The following is a 23524-nucleotide window of genomic DNA, read 5'->3' as shown; positions in this document are numbered from 1 at the left end:
CAAAATTGTACAAGGAGGAGCCCCAGACAACAACAGTTCCCCACCAGTTTCGTCCTGAAACTAAGAGAGGGAGCCCCTTTTCCCTGCCTCTGGCAGTGAGGTGAGATAGTTTATAATAACAAGGTACACATGCCCACACCACTCCAGGTTCCACCTTCTCATGCCTACTGTGAAAAAGCTCTGTGCTGGCCAAAACCAGGACAACTTGGCTAGGCTTTAGGAGAACTGGGAGAAGATAAATAGGTTAGTGTGAGTACCAGTTTCTGTGCCTCTTTGTTGACACAGATTTGAATTGCCTGGTTCAATATTAGATGTAAGTGCAAATTATTATAATAATCTTACCAGACATATGGTAAGTTTGTTTGCAATCAGACATTTGAGATTGCCTCATAGAAATCTGGAGGTATATTGAGATACTGTAAATATTTTGTGAAATGCAAATAATGGCTCCATGCATAATTCCATGTCCAAATGGAGTACTCTCATTATATGATCTTAGGACAGAAACAACAGACCTTATTCGTGAATGATCACTCATTCCTGTATGAAAAATGGGGAGAATATTGCATAACCAGCCCACTTAGATATAATTGCAGCTTTTCAGAAACCTTATGCTTGTACTGTGGAATATTCTCTTTCTGTGTCAGGCAGATAAAATTAAAGCAGAGTTCCAGAAGCCCTGAAAGGAAAATCTACTGATTTGTCTTTTCTGGAAATTCTTGTTCCAGCTTGTTGGACAGTGGTTCTATCTCATTCATTAACTAATGACCAGTTAAATATCATTTTAATACAGAAAAGCTGATACAGAGCAGAAGCCTCATTAAGTGATGAGAGGATATTCTTATGGTCAAGCTGAACTTAAGGGAGTGAAAAGGCAGGTCTGCTCTATGCTTGAATTGCAATTCATTCAGCTAACCTATTTTGGGGTTGATATTCAGGGGCTTTTTTTGAAGGGAGGGATTTTATTTATTTTGTAGGTGGATTTAGCTGTGCTTATTTGGCATGGCTTTCTGAAAATTTGAGTTCTTGTGTGTTACCCCTTAATTGCTATCCTTGATAATTCTGTGACAATAAAGGAACCAAAGCAGTTTAAAAGCTGGCCGTGTGGGCTGTGCTTTGTGAGCCATTTCCCTGGCCCTGGGGTCAGATTGGTGTGTATGGACCCACAACCACCCTACTTGTGGCTTATCATACAGAGCAGGTGGCTTCAGTTCGTCAGTAGGAAGGTATGTGTGGGAGCTGTGAGGTGGTTCCCTGAAATTGTGACTGATGTAGGTCTAGGATGGCTCAAGAATGTGGTGATGGTGGACAGAATCCATGGCACTACATAGCTGTAAGAATTTATACTTCCTATCATTCTCAAATACGAGGGAAAACATCCTCACAAAGCCTTGTACTTCACTTGTTTTATGATTGGACATCCTGAGCTTTGCAGGCAGGAAGATGTGGGGGTGCCTTGCATGACAGAATATTGCTGTACGATGATGCTTGATGGAGAGGGTGAGAAATCTAGTGTGGTCTTGCCTGTTGGAACGAACCCAGGAACAGTCTAACCACAAAAGCACTCCTGGGGTTTGTCTAGGGAAGGAATCCATAGTTCTGCTCAGTAACCAGTCCTGGCAGTGTTCCAGCATGTGGGCAATGCCAAAGGTGGAGGAAACGGGATCGCTGAATGACAAGAGGCAAGCCACACTAACAGCGTTGCTATTTTGTGGGAAATGCAATAGCTTGTAAGGAGCAGCAAAGTATCAGACATCCTGTGTTGATGACCTGACAACGAGGGAGCCAACACAGCTGCTGCAGGGAGAAGGAAGAACACTGAGATGTCTTCAGAGCTCCGAGGTGTGCAGCCCACTCAACCCCTAAGGGCAGGAGGGCAAGGCATGTCTCTACCTACTTCAGTCAGCAGCCCAGGAGATTTGCTGCTTGGGTTCTCCCACTGCCTCTGCTGGGTGATTACCACTGCCGGCTTGGGATTACCGACACTTTGGAGACAGTGGGACTGGGAAAACCTTCTGCTGGCTGGAGACAACAAACTGGACAACGTTGTCACAAGAGTGACCTAGGGATAACTGATCCTGCCTTGTGGGAAAAACCTCGATCAGAGAGTAGTAAAATTTTCAGTTATGGTACCAAGCTGAATTTTTTATTTCCTGAAATAGAGTGGAAATTTGAGAGTTGGGAGATAGTACCTCCCGACGAGGCCAGATGCTGACAAGGTGGTCAGGTGACATGAGCTCTTTAATTAAGTCATGAGTTTGCACAGATCACAGCGTTCAGATTGCATCCCTGTTCCCGGGCATTTCCTCTGGCATCTGTGGAAGCTTTCTGCCTGTAGACTCCATGACCTCTTGAGACAATTTCCTCGCGTCTGTCATGCACTCCTGCCGCGCTGGTGCTGTTTAAAGTTATGATCTGTTCTGCTTTTTGTGAACCCTTAAAAGGGAGAGGTACTCCCCAGAAAACTCTGAAGTGGAATAGCCTGCCACTACTACTATCACAAACGAAATCCTAAAGCTCAAAAATACCTGCAAAAGGTGTGCTCAGAGATTAGAGAAGTGTTGAAATTTTTTTCCCTGGTACAAACACTTCAAATTAGTTGTGAACAACCCTCGGCTGAAGGAAAAAAAAACCCCACTACCCAAGAGTTGGGCGTGTTTGGGCAGTTAGTATGTATCAAAATAAATTCTAGCAAACGGGGACACTCCTTGTTTGTGCTTGTTCTGTTGACTCGCAAGTGTTTTTCCTACAGGAATTAATGTAAAACAAAAGAGCGGGAGGTGGGTGGGTAGGGACGTGAGATACACAGACGGTTTGAACCCTTAGGCACAATATATATGACCTGGAGGGTGGAGAGCGGCACTATCAACTGGAGATGTCTTTCAGGAAGCATTTTTTTTTTCTGCAGCTGGTTTATGGGTTTTGTGTGTGAAAGTTTTTGCTGCTTTCTGAAAAGTTATAATGTTACAAACACAATTTCATTATCACCTTCTTTCTTCGATGGCAAATGCCTTCAAGCTTAATCAAGAGGAATGAAGAAATGGGATTATAACCTAGAGCAGCACGGGGGGCGGGGGGGGGGGGGAAGGGGAAGGAGGGGGGCATTGTTAATAAAGAACTCCAAAGATTGCTATTTATCAGGAAAATGAACGTAGTGTTTCATTATTACTGTAAAGCACAACAATTCAACGTCTTTAAAAAAAAAAGAAACCAAACAACAGAGATGTAAAAATGAATGCGAATGTCGTGGACTCGTGAAAAGCATCTCCTCCAGCACCCTCTCTGCTGGGTTTGTCTGCTCCTGCAATGTAGCGGCTCTGCGGTGGTGTGTTCTATTCCCAGCTAGCCTTCGTTCTCAGGAAGCAGCATGAATTTAGCGAAAGGACGAGCCTTTTACTTCCTGCTCCTCTCTTCGTTGCGTTATGAGCAACCTTGTACCGTGCAGAACTGTGTGTAGCTTCCTCCCTCCCCATCGAGCAGCCTTGCATCCACCCTGTGAGCCGCACGACTCTGGAGCTTTCCCTGCTCTCCCGCAATTCCCCCAATTACAGCTCTGCCTTTGCAGCCCCCCAGCAACGCTGCAGGTTTTGGGGTTTTTTCCCCAAAACTTACAGGACAACGATGTAATTACATCACATAACCCTCGCTAACATGCTCTGTTCCTGCGGTCGTCATTGCTCGCAGAGGCTGCAGCGCCCCGAGGTGCTTTTTAGTTTTGGGCGCAAGGTTAAGAGCTGCAACCGCCCGAAGGAAAACTTTCGCTTGGATTACCACAAAATCCCTAATTTTAGCAACGATCGCTGCAAGCGAAACTTTGCTCGACTAACGGCCGGACAGAGCGCGATGAGGAAGCGCTGGCAGCAGGATGTTGTGGCAACGAAACCGCACGGCCCTGCCCGGCCGGGTCCCGCTCCGCGCCGGCAACGCGGCCGCGCCCGCGGGCACCGCGCGGCACCGCGGGGCGGGCGGGGAGTCGGAAGAAGGCGCGAAAATCCCGCGCATGCTCCATGCCCGGCTCCCTCCGCGCCTTGGAGCGGCGGGCGGGCGGGTTGGCTTGGCCGCTCCGCGTGTGCCCGTGCGAGGCGCGCCGCGCCCGTGACGTCAGCGCGCAGCGTCAGGGGGACGCACAAAAGTGTAAGTTTCAATTTTTTTTTTTTTAATTTTATTTAAAAAAAAGAAAAAGAAGAAGAGACGGGGGAAGAGTGGCGGGGTCGCGCGCGCAGGGTCCGTGTGAGGGTGGGGGGGCACCGCTGCGCTCGCTCTTCCCCCTAGTTTACCCGCACCGCCCCCATTCCCGCCGGCAGCCCCTCGGCGGCAGCGGCGCTGGGCAGGTGTGCGGGGCCGCGGCGTGCGGGGCCACGGCGTGCGGGGGCGGCCGGCCGGGAGCCCCGCGGGCTGGCAGGCTGGCGGCCGGCGGGGGCAGAGGAGCGCTGGGAAGTGACAGCCCGCCGGGGCAGACCCTCTTGCCCCGCCGCCTCTTCTGCCTGCACCCCCTCCCCCGGAGCGCGGGGGGGGAAGGCGGTCCCTGCCGGTGCCCTCTCCTCCCTCCCCGCTTCCCTCCCCTGTTCCCGGGCTGCCGATGTCGGTGTCCCGCCGCCTCCCCCCGCCCCTGCCCCCTCCCGCCAGGCCCGCGCAGCCGCCGCACATGTGCAGTCGGGCGCCTCCGCAGCGGCAGCAGCAGAAGCGGCGGCAGCAGCGCGGCGGCGGGCGGGGGGTGCTCCCGCTCCGCGCTCCGGGTCCCTGTCTCGGGGCGGCGGCGGGGCATGGAGCCGGCTCTCTCTGCCTTCGGCCGCTCAGGTGCGGGCAGCCCGCGCCCGAGGATGGGAGCACCGGGGCTTGCGTGGGACGGCGGCGGGGGACGCCGCCGGCGGCGGGTCGGGCGCGATGGGGATGGGGACGGCGCGGACCCGCACTCCGCCCGCCGCCCCTTCCCCCCGCGGCCGCCGGCGGTGCCGCCGGGCGCGTCCCCCCTTGCCCGCGCCCCCGCCGCCGCCGAGGCGATTAGCGCGGCCCCTCGCTGCCGGGGGGAGGCGGCGCGGGGCTCAGGGCTCTGCCTGGGCGGTGAGGCCCCGGTCGGGGGGCGCGGGCGGGCGCGGGGTGCCCGGGGCGCAGGGGCGGCCCCCGGTCTGTGGCGCCCGGTGCGGCCGCGGCCCGTCCGCCGGCGAGGAGGAGGAGGAGAAAAGCGGGGCTGGAAGGCCCCGGGGGGAGCTGCCCCTGGGGCCTACTTGTGCCTGCTGCTGGAAATGGGGGTGGGGAGGAGCAGGAGGCCGTGCTCGTGCCCGCGCTCGGTGCTGGAAGGGGCGCAGCTGGACAGGGACCGGCCTCGCGTGGGATCGGGCACGGGCGGGGGAAGGGCTCGCTCTGCCCGGGCACGGCTCTCCCCCGCCGTCGGGAAAGGAGTGCCCCCCACACGTGAGCGTGGGGCTCCAGGGACGAAAAGGTGATGATGGGAAACTTTTCCCTTTTTTAAAACGTGGGCTTTTTTCAAAAAGAAACCTAAATTGTACTTGGTAGTATTCAATAATTTCAATTGTAAAAACTTTCCCTCCTTTCATTTTTTATAGCTGGTGCTGTCTTTGCTTTCTGCTTTCCAGAAAATAGCATTGTCCCTGTGTCCTGCAGCCATCAAGATTTTAAGACGACTGGTTTTTAGTCTTTGGTAACATGGCAAAAGATGTAAGTATATTTGCCGCACATACAATATGGGAGCATAAAATGTTTTTATTAACAAAAGCAAATGGGGTCATGCTTTATAATAGCTGGCATTAATGAATATGTGGAACTTTATCTACACTGTGCATCAAGCCTAGGCTGTTTTCCTGTAGACAGCGTAAACCAGCTTCAGATCTGCTGCCATTTTTTCAGAGTGATTAATCTTGAGAATTCCCTATGCTAATAACAGTACTTGGGCCGTTGTCATTATGTGCTTTCATATTGAACACTGAAAGAACTTGGGTTTGGATTGGATTGGAAAAAACCCAGCACGTGTTGTTCAGATGGCAGTGCTGTCTTGACTACCATTGTCAACTAACGTGTCCTTTCTTGAGTTCAGGAAGGCATCAGACATTTGAGGGAAGATGGTTCATTCTCCATATGCATTCATTGTTTATCTCTGTCTACCAAAAGATGCTCGTTAGTGTCTGTAAAAATCAGCTTTGGGAACTTTCACCATAGATTTCCATTGCTGCTGTCGTTAAGGTTGGCAGCTTCAATTCTGTGACCTGCCTCATGGAGCATGTTTGTTCTTCACCTCTTCCAGTACTCATTAGAAAAATTCCAGTTTATTCTGCCTTTAAGATGTCAGTCATTGTTCATACTTAATATTACGGGCTTTCATGTTTTCTTATTGAAAATAAGATAATATACTAGTCTGTATTCAAATTAGACCATATCTCCCCTTTCAAAAAAACCCAAAACCCCTAAAAAACAACAGCATGCAAGCTAAAGAAGAGTGACACAACTCACTGAGTTAGACAGCAGGTTGCAGCCTAATGTGGAGTATTGCAGCCCTCAAATAGCAGGGATTTCCATGAAAGAGTGATTGGTTTAAAAAATAATCCTGTAGGGAATTCTAGCAGTTCAGCTGAAAAACATCTTAATGTGTGGAGAAGCAACCAGACCTACGTAGTCACTGAAAGCTTGCCTGGAAGAGATAAGGGTGGCCAAGTACATGACAGATAGCAGAGTTCAGGGAATGATATGCCATATAAGCGGGAAGAAAACGAAAGTGGAGTGTGTTAGACTAGGAGATGAAATTGAAACAGTTCAAAGTAATTGAGATACCAAAGTGCATTTGTTTAATATTAGCTTTTGGGAGAGAGATCACCTAAATGAAGAGTTGCTAGCACCTGGAAATACAGATGAATGTCCTGCTAGATCTAAGTGAGAATGAGATATTTAAGAACAAACCTTATTTTTGAAAGATCTAGCTTATTCTAGGAAAGAGAGTAATTAAGGAAGAAAGGAAGGAATAACCAACCTCATAGTAAACTTAAGAAATGAGAGAAGGTGCTACAGATCCAAAAAGAAATTGCTTTCGATATATTTATTAAAGAAGTAATCAACTGAATTTGGAAAAATGAAAATCTAGGTCAGGTTTTAGGCAAAATTTTAAGTGTACTTGAGCACTGGAGCAGGGTAGCTAGAAAGGGTATGAAATCTTAACTGAATATTGTCTAACCTGTTCTTAAAAACATCTACATATACTTCAAACCTGCCTCAGGGAAGAAATATGAACTGCTTACCTTTTTGCAGACTGTACCCACCATTACATGACACCTAAAATGTGTAGTGAGTGTTGGGAAGTTTTAAGTTTCTAGATCTGAATATGGGCCCTATGAATTGTGGTTTAATGCTATAACAGAGAGATGTTAATTGGTATAACACTTATTTTAATTTTCAGAAGGGAAGAGATATATTTCCATATTTTTGTTCAAAGTCCAGGTTCTTTTTCAAGCAGAATAATGGAATTCAGCATGATACAGACAGTATCACTAAATTACTGGGCACTGAGTCTCTGAAAACCCGTGTTGCTGTAAATTTAAACATTCTGATGTGAAAATATTGCTGTGATAAATGGCTTGTGGTTCTGCCATGTCACCCATCCAGTGCTCTAACTGTGAGATGTAGTGGTGAAGAAGATGGCATAGTTGATGATTGCTCCTGCCCCTTCCTTCCCTTTTTCTCAGCAGAGCTGAGGTGGCTAAACTGTGGGAAGGGCTGTGCTGCTACAGTCCTAAGTCTGGACTTCAGGTGGCATTTCCATGGCCAGGCATGTTCAGGGTGCTCCAGCCTGGATTGCAGCTGAGGTGTGCATCCCTTATAAAGTATGGAAGAATTGCAAAAGTAGTGATCAGATAAGCTAGCAAAATAATGTTTATGAACTATATGGTCCAGGTCTCTAAATTCTGGGAAGTATTACTTTAAAATGTATCTCTCTAATGCTTTGCAGAGCATACAATCAAGAGAAAATAAGAAGCAAAACATTGATTTTAATTTTTTTTTCATTTATATTTTGGGGTTTTATGCAAAATACTTTGATTTCCTCAGCAGTAGTCAGGAAGCTATGAGGTGGGGGGAAAAGGATTCATTCATACATAGCACCTTAATTAAGAGCCTGCTGGTGGAATTTAAGTGCATAATCATAATGATGTAGCTGGATAACTTGAAAAGTGGTAATGTAAAAAGAAATACTGGCTTGTGAAGGTTAAAGTATCCATGGGTATATCAGTTTATGTTTTGGGTAGGGTATCTGAAGTGCAGTAAAGATAAAGGACAAAAAAAAAGAAGTGTGATCTGGTAATAGCAATAAGCACAGCCATTTTTGAGTTTATGAGCACCAGTGCAGCTAAGAAGCAGTTCTAACAGAATTAGGCAGATGTGGTATTTCACATTCAATTCAGGACATCTTAGTTCCTAGAAAGACTTTACTGTTTGTGCAATAAAAAAACAAAAAAAAAAAAAAAAAAAAAGAAAAAAAGAAAAAATAGGTGTGGACAGGAGAACAGCAATTGCTGTATCTCAGGGACTTGGATACCTTGAGAGTGGGATCATTGCATTACTTTTCAGAGTCTGGGTGACAAGTTGAGGTCAGTAGGTTTTGGTACAGTTTTACATCTACATTTGCACTGTGTGGGAAATTTCTTGGTCATTGCATATGGGCAGTCTCCAGAGACTCCATCTTAGGCAGAACTCCTCTTTCTGGTTAATCAGTGTTGCTCTGAGTTTGTCTCATCTCCTGTGAGCTCTTCCACTACTTACAAATGTGGCACCTTCCAGGCAGGAGCTGAAGGAGCCAATGTGCAGCCAAGGTCCTCAGTCTGCTTGTTCTCCTTACTGGATTCATGGGGGTAATAGCTGGGGGGAAAGCAGTTCCCTGTGTGCAATGGTCACCTGTCCACCCTTGGAGGCCTAAAACTAGCCAGGGTGCTGCACTGAATGAAGTAAAAGGAATTACTGTAGCAAGAAAGCAAATTTGACACATTAATTTTTTTCCTGCTTCCACACTGCTTTCTGGCGACTTTTGCATTCAGCTATAATCAGTTATTTGCTGAGAATTATCTGTAAATTAAGATGTTAAATACTTTCTTTAATAGTATTGGTTAATGTGCCTTCCACCATTAAAGGACCAGCTTCTGTAGAATGGCTGAAGATCCAACTTGTGGTGACCATGTTTCTCCCCTCAGTTACTTCTGACACTGCTGAACTGTTGGGGCCTCTCAAGGAGCCATAGGGAAAGACAAACCTGTGGATCTTTTCTCCAAGACTCAGTGTTACATAGGAGAAGAAAAGCAGGAATAGTGGAGTTTATTTTCTGCCAAATTTCCGTACTCTTAATACAACCACTTGCAGGAACTGGATCTGTTATTGAGGATAGTCTAGTGCATGGTGTTATAGTGAATATTGAAGAGAAAGGGGCTAGACAAAAGGGATCAGTATGGTTTCCTCTGTTCTCCTATCAGTCATATAAATTAAATATTCTTATCTAGTTGTTTGTGATTGTTTCTGTTCACCAATAGTGGATGGACTGCTTCAAGCCATGTAAAAATAAATTGTGCGCAGAGAACTCGAAGTTGGAAAAAAACATTGAAAAACTTTTGAAACCAACATACCACTGTTAGCCTTCAGAATTTCTCACAGACTAAAATACCTTTCTTGAGAATTGTTCTTGAGTTACTGTTTCATAGGTAACTGACAGTAGTGTTGGCTTTGGAACTGCTTGTTCTAAAATTAGGTTTTTTAATTTATGCTTAAAAATTATGTTCTACTGTCATCTTCTGCTTGAATTATTTTATGAGGGATTTTTCTCTTGATCTCTAGTTTGTATAAAAATTACTGTGTCTCTTTAGTTTTTATGGTACTTGCATGAATCTTACTGAGTAGTAGATATGGCAGATATATCCAGTTTTGCAAAGAAAGCCCTGTGAAGATGTGGAAATATGAGGACACACCATAAAAAGTGCAAAAAGTTCATTACCTGATCTGACATTACTGTTTAAGAGATGTACAGATGTGGGAATTAATGCTGGTGGTTTACTTCAGTTAACTATTCAGTATACATTCAGGTATGTAGCTTAATCTAGTGAATTTATTTCACAGTATTACTAATATTTTGCTCAAAGACTATTTAGAAAAACCCACAGCAAACTGGTTTCTTCACACAATTTTGCTAGTTAGGTTAATAGGGCTGCTGTTTTTGTGGAAAGTCAAAATCTGTGCTTTTGTATTAATTTTTTGCCAGAACACCACAGAAGTTGTACTTTTTAGTGACTTCCATGTGATGTTTCTACATCAATCTTGAGCAAGTCTAAAAAATTTGAGTTTGGGATGAAAACAAGAACCCAGTGGAAATAGGAAAACCACTTTATTTTTGACCTTTTTTACATGATGCACTTTCAATCCCTAGAAAGTATTGAGAAGTCTTCAGAACATTTTTCAGACTTTTCTTAAAATACCAGCATGCATTTTTCCTTTTATGTTTATTTTTGGGTTTTGTACTGGAAATTTCGTTGAGGCAGACTAGAGAAGTTAAGTCTTTGAGGAATCTCAAGTGGTCATGCACCTTCTTTGATATCATTTTAGTTCAGTAGCTTGATCTACTTGTGTTTGCCTTTAGTGAGTTCCAACATGTCCAGAAGTTTGCAAACTAGTGATCAAATAATATTACGAAATTAGGTCATCTAAAAAGGCATCTCTGTTTGGGATTTTGAACGTTGCTAATTTTTTTAATTTGCCTTTTCAAAGAAGGCAAAAGGAAAGTGATCTTTAAGCTCTCTTTTATACATTCCAGGCATGCAGTCAGAGCTGTTGTTTTCTTATGTTGGTTTGTATTATAAAATCAGGAAATAGCAGCTCAGAAGTTGCCTGTCACCTTGCCAATTTATTTATCTAAATGACGCATTTTCTTGTAGCCTGTAAGTGTTAAACTTTATTAATTGTATGTGCCAGTTAATGGTAGTGGCTTGATATAGGTATGTTGCAGTATTTTACTTTATAACTACACTATGATGGCAACAGGCTCAACAAAAATGCAGATTTTAGAAGTTAGGTTATGCTGGGAATCAGTTGTTTTAGTATTTGCATTTGACTGAGTGATTATCTATTAATGGAGATTTATTATGGCTAATTAGGAGTGGGAAGAAGAATGGATCAACCTTTGCTAAATGTTGTCTGTATTGAAACACTTCTCAGGTAGGAGACAACTTGATTTTAAGGATGTACAGTGGTCCATGTTCCCCAGAAATGCTTCTGGCTTGTGTTACATTACATTTGCTGAGGGTTCCAGTATTGCATTATTGGTTACACAGACTTGGTTGAAAGTTGCACCGTGGGCCACTCCAGCCTTGTAATACACTGATAAGGAGGTTGCTGAGGCAAATGGCTCTCTGGAAGGGTCCTGTGCAATGTTATTTGTTGATTTTGGCTGTGGTTCAGGTGCTGATGAAGAAGCTGCTCTGAAGTCTTGGTTTGGCTGCTCTTTTGGTCAAACCTAGAGTGGTTGCAGCAGGTACTTGTGGAAGTGGCTGCTGCTGGTACCTCCACATTTAGTGGTCATTTAGTCCAGGAGGATACTAATGATGATTTTATTTTCTTATTAATTTATGTGGTAAAAGTGGAAAAGCAGTGCTTTGATGTCATACTCACCGCTAAGAGTCTCACATTCAATTCTGCTTCATTCTTACAGCTTCATGGTTAGTGCTGGGGACATCAGCTTTAAATTTTGCAAGGGTTGTTCACTTGAGCAATTGAATAACTGTGAGAAGCAACACCAACACCATGGAGTGACTTTTCACTCTTGAGGTGTTTTTGAACTGTTGGCTGCTTGGACAGGACCACCATTTGACTGGTCTTCTTAGTGAGTTCTTAATTTAATTTTTGCTGCATTTTGGATGTGTTGCTCTTGTCAGAAAGAAAAGCCAAGAAGCTAATGGTTTTGACATATTTTGCAGTAAAGGAGACATTGGGTGTCATTTTGTGTACTGCTCAGTGTCCAGCTCACTTGCAGTATCAGCAGAGCCTGCATCGACAATGTTTGACTGAACTTCTCGCCTGTATTTAGCTTTTTGCTCTCACAATTGTGTGGTATCCAGACGTTTGTTTTAGTGCTTTGGCTGTGCCTTGATAGTTAAGGTAAAATTCAAAAATATTCTTTGGAAAGCTCATTTCTGTGGTGCAGCTCATTGCTGAGTGGTTGGCAGACACATTAATCTTGAAGGTACTGCCATGATCTGAGGAAGTGATGTGATTATCTCTGTTCCAGAAAAAGGCTGCTAAAACACAGTAAAACAACACATCTGAGAATTTTGAACAATCAAACTCCCGTAGCCCAACTTCAAATGTTTTTATGCAATTTATACAGTAAAGAATAGTTCTCACTGGCTTCATTTTCAAAATGAAATCCAAATGTTTTAAATTTAAGAACTTTTTGCCCTTTTCTACAATATTCCTCTACTTAATATCTTGATTGCCCTTTAATTTTTGCAAAAAAAAATTGAAATGGATGTCTCATAATAATCTTTTGTAGTTGCATAATATTTCATTCCTAGAGCACGTTTGCTCTGGTCCCTGCATGAGATGAGAAACCAATGGGGAAAATAGTTCATTATCATCTTCTTATAAATGACATTTGCATACGGATAGGGATGAAAGAAGAATAAAGGTTGTTTAAGCAGTCTTAAAATAAGGTTGTTTATTTCTGATTATAAGCTTTATTCCAGTTCCACTTTGTAACTTTGCTTATTTTCTGTTGCTTCCTGATATTGAAATAAGGCAAACAAAAAAAGAAACCCTGCATTGTCAATAAAGTAGCCCATGGTAAAATGGCATGGCACGGAGCCTTTGGACATGTTGCCTTTAAAGTGACTGGGGGATCATCATGGATGGAGTTAGTTGCAGTTTTGCACAAGATGGGTGTTTGTTTGCATTGGCTTTGCAAATGCCTGTAGACAGCAGAAGCTTCATCCTGGTCATGGGATTGTGGAACTGTTATGGTTGGAAAAGACCTCCAAGATCAAGAAGTCCAACCATCAATCCAACAGCACCAAATGCCCTGACAGGCTCTGCGTGGAAATGCTTTTCTTTCACAATTCCTCCATTTTCTGATTCTGCTGTCTTTACTTCTTTCCTAATTTATTTAGAACTTCTCTGTCCGAGTTCCAGCTTATTTCCCCTTTCAGCTGTAGTTTAGGTTGTGTTCATTTTCCCACTTCCCATGTTCTTCCCTGCCTCTCACAGGATTTGATCTCATTGTTCCATTAAAGCTCTCTTAGGTTCTCATCAGTTGTTTTGCCTGTACTTTTTCAGTGACTCACAGTTTCTCCACCTCAACTCCTAATTCTGCCATCTTCCATCTGATTTTCTAGCTCATTTTCTGTGTCTTTCCAGCCAGTCCCAAAATTGTCTCATTTTCAGACTGTCCCATTCTTACTCCCATTCTTTAACCATTTGTGTATCTTTGGCGCCTGGATCTCTTTGTCAATCCCAGTCCTGTGCCTCCATGCTCTATGGGTTTGATCTGCTGTTAACAACTGAAAATTTCTGTCTTGAGAATCAGCCTTATAGCACATACCTCTATTTTCATGTATCTCTACCCTTTTTGCTCTTCTTTCAGCCCTTTTTCAGGTAGTGTTCTTAAAATGGGCTCATTACTTAGGAGCAAGGTAGAAGGGGTATTTCTGTGGCACAAAAGCACCCTTCTCTCCCCCCCATACTTACTTGAAGTAGTGTGGGGCAGTGTGCCTCTTGGGTTAAATCTGATATACACAGCACATGTACTCGTTCAGTCTTGTTTTTGTCAAATAAACTTCTTGCTTTTATAGGTTCTTTGTCCTTTAGTCCAAATTCACCTTGCATATTTTCCTGTTTAGTTTAAAGGTTCAGTGAATAATTTGATGCCACTTTTTATTAACAAATTGAATTGCAAGGCTGGAAAACTGTGGAAGAAATTATATTTTTGTTGCAAGGATGTTAATTTTCTAGTGCATAACTTCAGAGACTGCAAATAGTAGCTTGTTAGTAAGATACTAAATTATTCTCTTGTAATCTTTAGGGATTTTTTTAATAACTGAAAATCTCTGCATCTTCAGAAAATTTTGTTTCAGTTTAACTTCAGTCCCAACAAAAAGATACTTCCCAGTTTACTGGTTTTCAGGCTGAGGGCACTTGTAGTGCTTTTCAGTTTTCACTTGTAAACAAAACAGAAATAGACTTCCCAGTCCTTAGGACTGCAGATGATCTCATAGCAGGCTGAAGCTAACTTTAGTTGATTTTTTTATATGTTTAGCCCTTCAGTTAATTTCTTTTTCCTGGGAGCTCTGAACAATGAGCTGAGAGCAAACCTTGGTGATGGTTGGGATCTCCAAACCACCACGGCTTCTGCAGTTCAAATTACCAGATCTACTGATTTGTCAGTGGGCTTCACCCTCCTTTCTGGTGCTCCGTGGGAAGATACTAAGTTATACAGCTTTGATGCTGTGTTGGATGTCAAGAGCAATTTTTAAAAATCATTGTTGGTTTTGTTGCAGTGTGTGAAGGATGAAGGCTGTATCTGTATCTGTTGCCTGTTTAGGGTTTCAGGGGTTTCTTTTTGTAGCTGTAGAGAAGTAGACATAGCCAACATGTGTCTTCAAAGAGAAAAACTTTGCTGAATTGTGAAGCTGAATACATTAAATAAGTCTCCAAAATCAGATGTAAAGAGCATTATTATTTCAAGCAGCCCCACATCACCATCGAAGGATGTAACGCATTTTGAGATTGAGGATCATGAGAAGATAAGAAGAAACTGTGGAATACAACAAGAATACATAGGGAAATAGTAAAAATCCAAATATCTTGTTACAAGTAGCTTGATAAGGCCTAAAAACTAAGTGTATTTTCTCATCAGAAAATAGAATTTCCTTGATGTGTAAACTCTTCCTGACACAAAGTTACCTTTCCATTGGGGAAAATCCAATACTTTTTCCTGGGTGGGTGTTTTTGGGGGTGGGATGGAAGGTGTTGGTTTTGGTGCTGTTTTGGGGTTTTCTTTTTTTTTTTTTTTGGTTCATTGTGAATCTGCAGCTATAATATATGCAATGTGAGCCGTAGTCATGTTTTCCTCTATTTTCTTTCTTTTCGGTGCTGTGCTACAGGGGTCCCAGGGGAGTAATCCTGGTGCTTCCTCCAAAATAACCTGGCTTGAAAAACAGGGAGAATGTCCTCAAAATGCATGCAGAGAGATGTTTTGTCTAGTGTTTCCATTTCAGAACAGAGACCCCAGAATTCTGTATGGGAAGGAAGTTTTGCTTTTCAGTTTTCTTTGACCAAAACTTGTCCCTTCAACCAGGGATAAGTTTTGCTCACCTTAGAATTAAAAGTGTATTCAGAAGTGTGAAGAGCATACTGGGGCTGGAATAACAGAATTTTCACTAGAAATGAGTTTTCACTATGAGTAATAGCAGCTGGGGGCTCTGTTTTGCTGTGGGATTCATGGTTTTCTTTCCCAATAGCTGTCTGGGGTCTTTCTGGGTGTATGCTTACAAAGGGGTTGAATATGTGCCATTTTAACTACTAGAGGTGAACCTTTACTAAGTGGAAGAAAGGTGGTGGAACTGTGACCTCTGTATTGCTCATTAGTATTGCAGTCCCTGAGGAGATCCTGCTTGTTATCCAGTGATTGCTTTTCTCTAAATTTTACCAAATTGTTTTCTTTTATTGATTAAGTGTGGTGTTTTTCTCTGAATGTTCTCTAGTTTTTCAGTGACTTTTGTACTTTCAGTCTCACAAAAGCATGGTATAGGGCATGTATCATTAACCTGAACCTTTGTAATGCTAGATTAAATTACGTTTTTTGGAGTTACATATTGTTTTGGGTAATATTTTTTCACTGTATGTTTTAATTATGAAGAAGACTTGAAGATTATGAGATTATTTGATACTATGATGTTGGTTCATTTACTTCAAATGAATCCAAAAGGTTCTACTGGAGACATTCTAATTTGAAATAAATAGAAAATGGAAGGAACCAATAAGTAGTTGATTACTGAATTGCCTAATATTTCAATTACTGAAATAGTGATTTGCATTAATACTTGAATTTGCTGTATATCACAGCTTAAATATTTGGTTTTGGAATATCACTGTAACTGACATGCACTTGGTGCAGGTTTGCCTTTGCATATTAAACCAATGAATGGATTTAATAATTGAAAATTATTAAATTCATATGCTTAAAAGAAAGACATTACAGATTAAAACAGCCATTTTCTTGGTGGTTTTCTGATTAAAACCACAATATATTAAATGCTTTTCCAGTCTCATTTATAATCATTATTTATTCTCATGGAAAGAAGAATTTGCAGGTGTCCTGAGTACAAGCCTCTTTCTGCTGTGGAATACAAACTTAAGTACTGCATTGAAAGAAATATGACAATGAGACTGCACTTTCTGTGTGGTTTAACACTTCTGGTTTGAAATTTAGATAGAATGGGAGCATAAGGTAACACTTAGCCAAAAAATTTCCTTCATGTTTTCCCATGGAGTTCCAGTGTTCTGGAATGTCATGCTGCCATATTAGCCCTAATAACATCTCTGTACACAATTTTGGTCTCATATTGATGAGTATACCTTTTACTTTGGAGGTGTCTGATGTAGTCTGTTGCCTTTCTGAATTATGTGGTTGAGTGTGATAAAGAGTGAGGCTTATAGAGTTCTGGTGCCTGGGAACAGGGAGGTAAAACTGTCCTCTGTTCAAGTGGGTCTTAGAAATCCCTGATGTGGGCAAGGAGGACAGGCAGTGTTCTGAAGCAGCTGAGAAGTTGTGGCAGCCTCTCTAAAACGATGTTATTGTGTTACTTGTTAGGAGGGGGGAATGGAGGACAGAACTGCCACAGGCTTTTCATTCCATCCATCCCTTCTACTCTCTGCCCACTTACGGTTTCTCTGTGCGTCCAGGTCCTCATTGCTGCCACGCCATTACAGGCCACTGCTCTTTATGCCTTTATTCCAGCTTGTCTCCTGTGCTCCATCATCTTCTCTCCCCATTCACTGAGGAGAGAAAGTTTCCTGTTTCCTTAAGTTCTGTGTCTTTGGTAGGAAATCCTTGGTCTGAGATACCTGGATAACAGTGGCTCCACAGCATCACCTAGTGGCTTCCTTGTTTTCCCAAACTTCTGGCAGATCTCAAGTCGGGCTCTTCAGGTAGACTTGTTTGTAATGGAGAAGGTTTTGCTGCTTTGGCTGACAGCAAAGCCCTTGATCCTTGCTCAGGGATGTCAGGAAGCCTGTGTGTACCTGCTGTGCACAAAATGCAGCTCAGGACTTTTCAGCCTCTGGACTCCATATGCTACACTGTGGTTTAGTACAGGTATTTACTTTCTTGCTGTTGTTTCTAAATGGAAACAGTGTGTCCTGTGTTCATTAAGTTTTTTTTTCAGAACTGTTCTGTCTGCAGGTACAAAGAAATTACTGCATCCTGTTCTCTATTCAATTAATAGTATTTTGAAAGTAATCCCTACTGTGAGACTTCTCAAAGGATGGTGATGGCTTTGTAAGCCTTATGTCACCCTATAGCTTTTTTAATTTTAGAGGTTTGTATTCTGGTCTTTAAAAAAATAATAATTGAAAGGCTCAATATATTTCTTATTAATGATATTTTTCCTGATTAGAATGGCCCAGGCACTCTCCACTGCCTGTGCTGTTTTTGCTGTAATGTTTTTACCTTGTGTATTAGGTGAGTAGTATCTACAGAGAGAAAGGAGTAGTTGCAGTTGTGTGTTAAAACAGTGCATACACACTGTAAGAGCTTAGGACACAAATAGCAAAGTTGGCGAACACTTATTTTCTGCTTGCTCTAAAGAATGTGGCATTTATAAAATCAAGACCCTAAAATTTGACAAGTACTATACTCCAAACATGGTGGAGGTTTGTGACAAAATGAGGGTGGTAGAGGCCACTGGTAAGATACCTTTCATCTTTACCAATAAAAGGCTATCTGTGTTTGTAAAATTAATAAAAGTTGTTTCTTTAACAGGCTGGACTAATTGAAGCCAATGGAGAGCTTAAGGTGTTTATAGACCAAAACCTAAGTCCTGGAAAAGGTAAGAACACAATTCTTAGTAAGATTCTCCATTTCTTGATTTTTAGTTGTCATGCATTTTACTGGCTTTAAGCTGCTTTCTTAGCATAGCTTTTGTAAAGTTTTTCTTAAGTCATAGAATCACTAAGCAAACTGTAGTTTTGCTGTGGTTTATAATTGTCTTGAAACTACAGGTGCATTTCAGTGGTGGTTTGTCCTACATGTGATCTCCTTAGTGTAGCTTGTGTTGGAGTATAAAGACCAGGATGTTCTGAAGCATCTTTGGGGCACTGTGTGTTAGCAAATGAAAAAAAAATGCAGGGGGGTAGAAGTTTAAAATGGGTTATGACAGTTTTTATGATAGTGCATCCACTCTCCTGCAAGCTTATCTCAGAATATATTGTGAACAGAACTGTTTTGGTCTTGCAGATAATGCCTGTGCATGTATGATAATGTAATGCCATTAAGCAATTGAATAAAACACAAGATACAAATTTGAACTTGAATTTGATATGTGAGCTAAAGAACTGAGGGTACCTAAGCTTAGGAGGTGCACTGTCCCGGTTAGCATGGCTGGGGGGAAAAGCAGAAGGGACACTGAGTTCCAGGCCCCTGCAGTTCTGGACAGCTGTGTCATGTAACCCCTCCTGTAAACTGATCATGCTGCCTTTGAAGACTGCATTTCATGTTTTCTTACAGGAGGGCTGCTGCCAAAGTGAGACTGTAGAATTCTTATCTAATTCCAGTAAAGTATTTTCTTGTCCATTTATGCATTCTGCTGGTGACAGTTGTTTATCAGGTTAATGATTTTCTTCAGCATGTTTGTCTATTCTTTGTAAATAACAACTGAGTATCTTAACAGTCTTTACTAATTTGACAGCCATCTAGCCACTGTTTCCCAGATTGCTCATCAGACGTGCTCTTTGTCCCCTCTGTTTTCCTTATTGTATCCTTTGGGCCTGTTTGATTGCTTTCATCAACTTTCTTGAATACAAGTGACTAAAACTATATGTGTGACTCTCAAGTGAAGTATCAGTCATTTTTGTATGGAGGGATCAGTAATTTTTCTGTGCAACATCATGTTTGGTTCATAGGCACCTCACAATATATTTTGGTGAAATGGCCATTTTCCTTTGTTGTTGCTTCCAAATAATAACAGTTTGCTTTATTCTTGTGTGTGACAGATGATGTCCTTTGATAGGCTGTATGAAGTAAGGTGAAATTTATATTAGCACAGTCATTTGCTTACTGTCTGCAAACATTACTGTTGACTAATCTACTGGCTTTAAGCATTGTTGGAATACTCCAGTACTCCCAGATTAACCTGTAGTCCAATTCAGGTGAACCCCTTTAGTGTTACTGTTCTAGTATTTTGTATACCATTCCAGGAAACCATTTAGCTTCTGTCACCACCACTAGGTACAGCAGGTATTTTATTGGCATCTTCCTAGACTCTGTCTTGGACATTTCCTTTTCTAAAATATACATTGCTTTACAGAAGGGGGATATCCCACTAATCTGTCCTGTTCTGCATTTGGTGGAGGGGGCACTAAGAGTCGAGTAAAGACAGGCATTAACTGGCAGAGGTGTATTTCTGTAAACACATTCACACCCCCCTGAGCTAGACAAGTGTGCAAGTAGGTACCTGATCCTTAGCAGCTGTACTGTATGGCCTAACCCTGTGGGCAGTAACAGTGATTTTTTGCAGGGCACATACTTTAGGAGGGTACATTTTACACCCACAGAGGTGTCTAGACCCTGTTGCAGTCAGTGGAGATCTAGTCATAACAGTGCAGTCTAGACAGCAAGAACTGGAAATATGACTCTTCCATTATTATATAGATCTTTAAGTACAACTGCTCAAATTGGAGGGCATTTTATTGCTTATAGAATTTTGTAAATAAATTCACGTTATTAAATAGTTTATTATAGCCCTGCACTTCATCCAGTTTGAGTCATGCTCTCTACTCTCAATGTATAACACAGCAAACTGAACTGTCCTCAGCCCATTTCTGCAGCTCATTGCTTTTAGGGGAGTTCTGTGAAGTTAATAGACAGTTACTAATTCTTAATATTGAGAAAAAACAGCTATTTCTCTTAGCTTCATCAGTTTGTGGGTCTTGTCTCTAGCTTGTCTGTGTTTCATGTGCAGGCTGTGTAGTTTTAATTCGAGCTTAAACTTGCAATTATTTGTCACTAAAGTACTCAGATATGTATCAGGATTTATTCACTAAAGTAGTGCTTTTTTCCTTTGCCACCTTTTTATAATTTTTAGGGGATTTTGTGCAGTCTTTAAATGTTGATGTTGACAACTACACACAAAAGTACATCGCTCTCTCTAAAAGTAGCTATCTGCATTGCATGCCATTATATCAACAAAGTGCTGTCCTCTGCTATTTCTTAAAATCTGTGCAGAATTTCTCTTAATTTCATGATGGAGAGGATTCAGTCTAGAACAAGCATGGAGTAAGCTTTCCATAGGGTAGCAGAAGTGTATCTGGTGTACTTTTTAGGGGGAGTTGAAGGTGGTTAGGGAAAAATCTTTACGTTCTTATCTGGTGGTCAACATTAAAAGGCGTTTTTGATATTTTTGTTTGTTTGAGTTTTTGTTTTGTTTTTTTCTTCATCTTCCCCTTTGGATTTGTATTTCTTTTAAGGAAAGAAATTTTGTATTTTTCTTTATATTTCTTTTCTGGAAGTTGCAAGTCAATCACAAGAAGAGGTTGAGAGTACATTGCATGATTGATATTGGTTGTGGGGTTGAATCTCCCTACTGTATCAGATGAGGGGTTTTTTTAGCCCAATCTGCTGCCCTTGACAACAGTATTGGGGCAGGCTCTTGAGGGAGAATGCAGGAGCCTGGCTACTTTTTGAAGTTCATGCTTCTTATTGCTCCTACAGCTCTCAAAGTCATTGGATTAGTAATACCAGAGGGTGCATTCTGTCATAGTTTTGGAAAAGTCCAACTTTGAAACTCAGTGGATTGAGAAGAAAATCCAACAAGCCATCTTTTACTTGCTTCAGTTCCTACTTGTTGCCAGCCAGATGTGAAAGGAGGAGGAGTTCAGCTGTCAGAGGAATAAAGGTTTTAGGGGGATGGTAGAGGACAAAAAATTACTTGTGTGCTGGGTCATAAGGACGTGCTTGCAAAAACAGGGTTAAAGAGAAAAGAGCAGAATATTGTTGGTGAAACAGTTCTATAACATTGTGGTCAGCAGTCTATAAGGTACGTGACTAAGTGGTATGTGACTATAAGGTATATGACTCAAGTAGGAGAGATAAGCAAAGATTGGCTCTTCTGGTCAAAACCAGTTATGATGCAAAAGTTCTCACAGCCTGAGCAGATTTGTTGCAATGCTTTCAAAATGGGCTGTGAATGAGCTTCTGTGAATTTTTAATCTGTACTGGCAGAAGTATGGTAACTGGATAAGTTCTTTTCAGACTTGAGTTTTGGTGGTAGGGTTATGTTGCTGGTGTTTCTTAGATGAATAATAAAGAGGGAACATCACCATCTTGCTGAACAGTTATGCTGAACAACCTCTTGCTCAGAAAGTCCTAAAGATTTGGAATCAGATAGAGAGGGTATGTTACAGAATAATCTCTGTATGCAAGTCTTATCCATACACTCATTCCTGACTGTTCATTGATGTCTGCTGACAGAAACAGGGTACCAGTGTAGAAAACCTTTTTGCTTTAGCAAACGGGGACCTGCTTCCAGTATCTCATGGAGAGACTGATCTCAGAAAGACTGCTCTCAGCCATGAACTCCAGATTAGGATTTGTGTTTTAAAGCAGAGACAGAATGTTATTTAAGAGGAGAAAACAGTATGTAAAAAGCCCCAAACAGAAACACAACAAGCCCCAAAACCCCAAACAACGACCCCACGAAGGTTTGTTGATAATGAGTAACCGCATGCAGTTTTGAATAAATTAGTCATGCACATAAAATACCTTTGGGAAAATGCTCTAAAAATGTATTGCTTCAAAACCATCTCTAGTGTGAAGTAAGAGGTATCAGCCTGTTTGTGGTAGAAATGAGATGGCAGCTTGTGTTTCCTCCAGTGCTTGTGCAAACTCCAGAAGAAGTTGCCTGTAAATTTGCCTGTGTTTTCTAATACCCCTGTGCATTTCTATTACTGGAGTGTAACACTCCATATAGCCCTGAAAAAACACTATTGCTGTGAAAGGTTTGTTTTCCTTGGTAACCAGGAAGGTGGTTTCCAACTGGCTAATTAATTTTGAGAGTTAGCAAATGCATATGGTTTGGAAGGATAGAAAGAATTTTTAATAGGGGCTGAACTAGTAAAACTTCCTTATGAGTTTGTGTTTTCTATTGGTTATTTGGCAATGAATTTTAGACACTGAGAAATTAAAGCTCTTAGTTTAAAAGTTACTCAGTAAGAAAAGTTGGATCTTCTCTTATGCCAGTAGGTGGCATTATTGGTATGTAACCAGAAAATGCTTGTAAGGTATGTCTCTAGCTCCTTTCACTGCTTACACTGTAAAAAAAGGGTTCACAGTTTATAGCCTAATTGTATTTACATTTCAGATTTGAAAACATCAAAGTCAAACATGTAACATTTTAAGGTGTGTTTAGACTCGTATTTCAACGCTGTCTAACTATAAGATTGTTTTGTTCTTTTTATTTCTATGACAAGAAACTTGCAGAGTAATGTTATTGTTACTTTTACTTGAAAATTCATACTCCTTGATTTTTAACAGTGACTGCAATTGTTCCTTTGGAATAGAACAAGAGATCAATTTCAGAACACCATGAATTATGCTTCAGCAAACAGATGCTTGAAATTGGTTATAAAATCTATATTACTGCAGCTGAGGTAAATCCAATTAATACTGTCTAAAGTCAAGCTAAGGAAATAAAACTATTTCTGGAAGTAGAAATGGAATTTTGGAAAGTCTAAAAGTAGACCCCAGTTTATTTCAACACAGACTTGGAAAAACTGGTTTGTAATAGCTGAATTATTACTAGTCATATGTAAAGATGGTAAGAATCATGTAGGAGTTTGAATTGTGAGTGAATACTACACACTGGGAAACATGGATTTCAGTACAAAAGTTCAGAATTGCTGTGTAACATGATGGTATGGCTTGTTCAGTAAGTAGAGGTGCTTTTACTTGGCTTGGCACACAACTGGAGACAATAATTTGTGTACTGTCTCACAGAGACCCTTAAAAAGAATTCTGTATTTTCTGAAAATTAGCATATAACTAACTAATAAAATAACATGAAATATTTATGGTGTTCCTGACAGAGATGTTAGCAACTGCAGTGTCACAGGAGTGACATGTGGGGAATCAGCTCTCAGGATATTGTCATGTCTATTGTATGACAGAACTTAGTTTGTTAGAGACTGCATTACAAGGGAACTGAGTTGCTTTTCTGTTGACTGCTCTCTTTTTCTCAAGTAAAAACATAAAGGTAAATTAGGTAAGAAAATGGTAGAGTATCTA

The 23524-nt window shown here is 41.7% G+C and overlaps 1 protein-coding gene across 7 annotated transcripts in view; it reads left to right on the top strand.

The window, feature by feature from the left end:
* Nucleotides 1-4082: 4082 nt before the first annotated feature.
* TFDP1 (transcription factor Dp-1) overlaps nt 4083-23524 on the top strand; it is a 37607-nt gene continuing 18165 nt past the window's right edge. Inside the window, exons 1-3 of one of the 7 annotated variants that reach the window (XM_059493359.1) lie at nt 4083-4134; nt 5595-5676; nt 18008-18074. In XM_059493359.1, coding sequence (XP_059349342.1) covers nt 5665-5676; nt 18008-18074 — 79 coding nt within the window. In that variant the 5' untranslated portion in view covers nt 4083-4134; nt 5595-5664. Of the gene's footprint in view, nt 4135-4663; nt 4798-5271; nt 5441-5564; nt 5677-18007; nt 18075-23524 lie in introns of those variants that run through there. The other 6 variants (XM_059493356.1, XM_059493355.1, XM_059493354.1 and 3 more) reach the window with 6 other exon arrangements.

Source organism: Ammospiza nelsoni, chromosome 2, assembly GCF_027579445.1.
Source record: "Ammospiza nelsoni isolate bAmmNel1 chromosome 2, bAmmNel1.pri, whole genome shotgun sequence".
NCBI classification, from domain to species: domain Eukaryota; kingdom Metazoa; phylum Chordata; class Aves; order Passeriformes; family Passerellidae; genus Ammospiza; species Ammospiza nelsoni.
This window is presented reverse-complemented; position numbering and strand designations above follow the sequence as displayed.